Source organism: Aplidium turbinatum, chromosome 15, assembly GCF_918807975.1.
Source record: "Aplidium turbinatum chromosome 15, kaAplTurb1.1, whole genome shotgun sequence".
NCBI classification, from domain to species: domain Eukaryota; kingdom Metazoa; phylum Chordata; class Ascidiacea; order Aplousobranchia; family Polyclinidae; genus Aplidium; species Aplidium turbinatum.
This window is the reverse complement of record NC_137486.1, coordinates 10,386,232-10,392,473: the sequence shown is the minus strand read 5'-3', so window position 1 is coordinate 10,392,473 and position 6,242 is coordinate 10,386,232. Positions and strand designations below refer to the sequence as shown.

The 6,242-nt window shown below is 37.2% G+C and overlaps 1 protein-coding gene across 2 annotated transcripts; it reads right to left on the bottom strand.

The window, feature by feature from the left end:
- Nucleotides 1-517: 517 nt before the first annotated feature.
- LOC145784282 (DNA damage-regulated autophagy modulator protein 2-like) lies at nucleotides 518-6,033 on the bottom strand. Of its 2 annotated transcripts, XM_082596073.1 has the most exons (5): nucleotides 5,801-6,033; nucleotides 3,982-4,136; nucleotides 3,291-3,468; nucleotides 3,133-3,209; nucleotides 518-2,771 (listed from the first exon to the last, which is right to left on the bottom strand). In XM_082596073.1, exons 1-5 carry the CDS (start codon nucleotides 6,003-6,005, stop codon nucleotides 2,559-2,561), a joined length of 828 nt encoding a protein of 275 aa, XP_082452199.1. In that variant the 5' UTR covers nucleotides 6,006-6,033; the 3' UTR covers nucleotides 518-2,558. The 2 variants fall into 2 exon arrangements, with proteins under 2 accessions (XP_082452199.1, XP_082452200.1); XM_082596074.1 differs by lacking the exons at nucleotides 3,982-4,136; nucleotides 5,801-6,033 and adding an exon at nucleotides 3,660-3,831.
- Nucleotides 6,034-6,242: the final 209 nt, after the last annotated feature.

Genomic DNA, 6,242 nt, shown 5'->3' with positions numbered 1-6,242 from the left:
ACTGATCAGCAGTGATTTTCCCAGCAACTCCCCCCATTGTAGCTCTATCTTTTGTTGATAAAGTCGGTTCATTAGTTTTCCAACCCGAGTGTTGGACTTTCGTTTTAATTGGCTGATACGAATTCTCCACGCATGCAAATTCCACCGAAACGCAACTGGCTGAGTTTCTGATTTTGTCAAGCTTAGCGTGATTTTTCAAAAGCGCCTTCACCAGTTTTGGAAGCCATTTTCACATGGTCTTAGCATCCAAGGTACCGTATGTGTCAAGCCGACAAGCATTACAATAGCATGGTGCTGATAGCCAGAGAGAACTTCTGAGAAAAACGCATTATACCCAAAGTACGAGGTGGTTTCTTCCAGTTCCCGGGTCTAAAAGTACCCCGCCAAAACTAATGCTGATAGTAAACAGAAAAATGCTTAGGCCTACGGCTGAGTTAATCAAATGCGATGAAAATTGTCAGAAAAGATTGCCTGCTTAGAACCTCTCAAATTTTCTTTAAGAACACTAAAGTTAGTTTGAAATCGTATTTGCATAATGTTTACTAAAACAAGACATGACATACGCATAAAACAACGTCATAAAACAACATAACTCACACGTTCATCAATACATGGAGAATATTAGCATTCGACAAATATCTCTAGCCATTCTTTGACAAGTGGAATACCATCTAACACAGGGGAGTGCATCTCAACTGTATCCAGTGGAGTGATCGACCCTGTTCTGACTCGCGCAAGCCGTGTGTTTGAATTACAGTATTTGGAATTGTGAAACGATTACACTGGTCTACAAAAAAAGAATTTTTTTTTGCTCCATGAACTTTGAAAACTGATTTAGAGTAATTTTGGAGTGCTGAATCCGAATCTGACCTCAGATTTATCCTATCACGTCAGGTTTGTGAAATATGATAACAACAAATTGCTACTTTCGTCAAAAGTGAAAGATTTGGCGTTGCGTTTACCACCAACATATGCAGTGCTGTTACGAAAGGTTAGTGTTAGACAGGCCAAAACAGCCTAAATATGGTTACTGAACAAGCATTGCCATAGGCTTGCTTAAATCTTTGTGGTTTCATGCAAAACATTGACGGGGGGAGGGGGTCAGTTACACTTATAGCCTCCCTTTTAGCTTGTTATTACTGCCTTGTTAATAATGTTGCTTAGAAAACAAATTGGTATCAAAATTATAATTGGTAGGTGTATTTCAGCTACTTATGCACCACATGGCCTGGATTTCTGGATCTTGCACAATGTGTATGTGCAATAAACGCAACGTCAAATCTTCCACTTTTGACAAAAGAAACAATATGCTGTTATCATATCTCACAAACCTGACGTGATAGCATAAATCTGAGGTCATATTCGGATTCAGCACCCCAAAATTACTCTAAATCAGTTTTCAAAGTTCACAGAGCAAAAATCGTGTAGACCAGTGTTATTCTACCAAAACAGGTTGTTGTTATGACGGCATGAAACAAATTAGGGTTAGCACACCTAGCGATTTACCAAATTAATCAAATCGTATCAATGTTCAATCGTTAGAAGACGTGATTAATAAAAAATATTTCAAAATTGGACTTTTATATTACTGTAACTAATATTAATAAAACTATGTTTCTAAAGGATCAAGATTTGAACACACAAGAAACAAAATGATGAGCTTCACCGACTACAAAAATCAAAGAGTGAAAAACGACAGTCAATGAGTTTCTAACCTAGTCAAGTCTTGAGTAGTCATCTTGTTTCGTAACCAAGTGAACTGTGTAGTGTCATTTGAGTCAAGGAAGCTAACGTGATTTGGTAAACATGATAAGTATTCTTGCAAACAAGGCCATTAGCTTGATTAAAACACAGTTGCATTTTAAATGTAAAAATTAAAGTATATCACAATTGAGCTTGCAACGTAAAATCGACGTTATTTACACGAATTGTAACTACAATACAAACTACTTAAAAACGAGACTGCTTGAGGAAACAAGATTACTATGCGGGGTTTCGGAAGAGAAGTTTAAAGAGCACTTGCGAAAGTACGAAGCTAACATATTAAATATGTATTGAAAAGTGCATGGCTGTAGTGTAGATACGACGATATAAAGCGTTTCGTGGTCGTTGTCATAGGGACCATATGAATTTTGCTTGTTTTAAGAGCTGCGCATATCTCCAAACAAAATTTACACCGCAGTCCCAGTAGCTGAAGCCCAGAAAGCAATCCAACCGTTTTTTACGTTGATTCCACATCTGCAAACGTTGAAGTAATGTAAAAAACGGTTGATTTGCTGGCTGAAGGGTGCGGTGGTGATTTGAAACACGATTGTACAAAAAACGAAATGGATGACGTAACCCCCCCACCTAAGTAAAAGCGGCCGAAAATTCTCAAGTTAATAAAACCTGCTACTCGAAGATGGTCATTGGTCATCGTCAAACAAAAATGAAACTGGAAAAGGATGAATACGGAATTGCTAAAACACTGTGTAAATAAAACTGACTGGGTAGACACGTTGCTTTGTTACTACACCCCACTAATCTTGCTTCTGTCTTCACGCTTTCTGGTGGTTCGTTCATTTGCTGGCGGTATAAGCCATCGCATCTCCATCATCAAGTTCATCATGAAGTTGTTCGCCTTCCTGATGGTAAAGTGTGTCCTGATGAAGATGCATGTTTGGCTTGAGGGTGATTTGTTGAAAGTCTCGAATGAAAGTGTAGAAATAAGCAAGAAACGACGATGCCAAGCACCATTCGAGTATTGTACTTGCAAGATGACCACCATATCCCTGAAACGAGTAAAAAGAGGCTATGGTAAAAAGATGGCTGAAATTCTCACTGTGATATTAAAATGCAACGATTGCTTGTGACTTTCGTCAAGTAACTTGGAGCTTTACACTCACACATCTTTTAAATTAAAAAGATTTTGACGGCAATCAAAAGTTTTTGAAACAACCTTGAAATTTCTTATAAATTTTCTTTTAAAACTGATGTGTTGGTACAATACTTCATCATGATGCTGTTAAGCACACTGCAAGAGCACGTACACCTAAGTAAATGCATCAAAAGCTACAAATACAAGGATTCAAGGAAAGTCCTATGTCACATAAATAAAACTTGGCAGTAACTATCAAACGGCTGGCATCTTACCGGATCACTGGGTTTCCAATGAAATTTTACGGTTGAGTTTTCATTGACTTGAGTAGTGAATACCTCAGCGATAAAACCTGAAAAGATACAATGAGTTACGAAATATCTTCCATAACAAGATTTCGCAAAGTCATTTGAACAGCTGGATATGCTCTTACCTCCAAGAATAAACATAAGACTAGCAAGGGATATGGCGAGGCGTACATGAAAAATGTACTTCCCATTCACCTCAGGGTACATTTTATACGTTATGTACGTCTGGAGAAATTCGTACAGTGTTCCTACACCAAAAGCCATTAAGGCACCAGTAAGATGCACAGCTAAAACACTGGTCTCCTGGAAAATAATACACACTTTAATTGAAGCGAAGAACATTTGTTACAAAATAAAAGACAAAAACATAACCACATGAAAATATTAAAAAGCATCATACATGACAAAAAATACAGATTTTTCTGTATATCCTTTAAATCCATACGGTATGTTCTGTATATGCCATTAGGCCAGATGGTCTATCCTATAATCACCCCATATTTGGCGATGTTCCGTGGAGTGCCCTGAGAGGCTACTGGAGAACAGTGACTCCTTGGTCTGGTCATCCACGACATGCAAACTTTCTGGTCCATTTGGTAAGCGAAAGAGAGTCGCAGATGATACGGTCTTTAGTCTGTTCCTCAAAGCCAGATTCAAATAAAAAAGGTATATATGTGCCATACCCCATTGTTGCATAGGTAAGCGGAAAGTCATACGCCCGTGCTGAGACGACTGAGAGACAAGTGTTCAACAATATGAAAAAACCAAAATATTGAAATTAAATTATAAATGTTTTTCTAAGCATATTTTACCAACCTGAAAGTTAGCGACCAAGGATACACCCAGACATATGATCAAGCCAAGGAAAAGACCAACTTTGTTTAAACAATTCAGTCGTGCAAACGTCGTATTGTCAAGTTGGTTGAGATATCCAGTGACCTGCTTGTATCGTACATAAAGGCAAGCAAACGCTGAAATGTAATTTTTTATTTATCTGCATCAGACATATACTGTATACTTGGTCGTCAGACCACTCGGCACGCGACAACTCAGCAAGCACATTTCAGCTACTGCCAAGTCAGCAAATGAGATTTACCTGCTCACTGCTCAGTTCGGACTTTCTTAGTCATCGCTTGCTAAACTGATTTTGCTGACTTGTGACATGCCAAGCTTCAGCTTGCTCAGGTTTATTATTTGCCAACTTCGGCCACTTGCTGAAATGTTGCTTCTCAGTTGTCACTTGCTCAACTGTCATTTACTCAGTTCACAACTGCTGACTTGTTAGAGACTCATTTTTACTACTAAACACGCAAAAAAAACAAAAACAAAACAATATGAGTATTGTAAGTCAGTAACGATGTTTGTCACCTTTTCATTTCCATCTGAAATCACAGACCACAAACTTTTGGTGTTGTCATTTTATCATCAGCAAGATTGCCGCATGACTAATATAGGCTATTTTCAGTTTGTTGTATGTTCATATCAGGCCATAATCTTTTAAGAGAAGTGTATTTTTATATTGTGACTGGTTAGTTGCAACTTACAACAGAACATTAGAACAGTGTATTTTATTAATTGATATACAATGATCATGCCAGTCCAACATGTGTAAAGTTTACAACAATGCAATTGCAAAAAAAAACGTTTTTAAAATAAGCAATCTAACAACTCTAATGAAAGATATAAATTTATTTCAAAAATGATCCAAGGAATCTGTCTTGTGCAAAGCCTGTTATTTGAAATAATAAATAGATAATAGACTAACTAATAATAATAACTAACTAATAATAAATAATAATAGACTAAATAATAACTAATAAATAGACTTTCTTAGGTCCTTTAAAATCTCAGTTTTAAGTTCCTTGACCCTAAATTAGGGATACACACAGTCATACAGGTCTCTAAGCTCCCGGCGGCCATGGGTGCCAAGAAGTTGTTGAATGGCCTCCAAAACTATCGCACCGGTAAATGGTTTGATCACCGGTTTCCACAAGCCAACATTTCTCCACTCTGTTGGTAAATGGTATTTGAAACTTTTTCCTCTTCACTCGCATCCACAATTTTTTTCCATTAACAAGGCAAAAGCTCTCACACGCCAATGAGAAATATTGCTGAAAAAAAGTTTCACCAAAAGTCTCTAAGCGTCGACTTATAGAAACTCGAAGACTAAGCTCTACACTGCATCTACTTGGAAAGCAGTGCATTTAAATACATCTGAAAATATGCTTCAGGGCCTTGTTTGCATTGTTTTACCTGAGTGAACGCAAAAACCCGATATCAATTGACAAATTTTTAGAAAAGCAAGTTTTTAATGGACTTTTGTGTTGGCTGCCGGAAGCGAGAATATGACCGCCGAGAAAAAGCTTTAGTAGGCCATGCTTGGTGGCTGGGAAAAAAAGAAACTTACTAAGAGGCCTGCACGGTGCCACGTGCATATTTACATTAAAATAATAACAAAGAAAGCCTAGTTTATCACCTCACTAAGCCAATTTTTAATACAGTTAAATAGCGGGATAAATGGAAAGAAATATGGATGAATTGAACGCCTAGGATGGAACAGGCACTACACGAAAAAAAAGCCACAAATCACCAGATAGTAGAAAACAAAATTAAACAAATATAAAACTGCACTTACCAGCCACAGCAGAAATGTTCAACATTTGACCAAAAATTGAACTCTCTGGTTTGCGTGCCCCAGTGTCAGAAATGTAAGGAAACCCAGGATCAACATCTCCTCTACCCACAGCAATGATGTAAGAAATTGTAAATGTCAGATAGGTCCATATTACCAGAAAAATAGGCAGACATGCCATTCCTTTATTGAACCAAAACTTCCCCATAATGGTAACTTAAGTTTGCAAGATTCTATATTTCTGCAACATACAATAAACTAAATCAGATCATGAAAACAGAAAAGTTTAAAGCATGAATTAAAATGTGATCAGCAATCTGAAAGCATAACTACATGTAAATCGGAGTAATTAGTAATTTTTTGATTGTTTGAAGTAGTTGCAATTTTTTTTCAACTAGTTAAAATTAAGCAGATGGTAAGAAAATTTGCTGAGTATTCACATCAG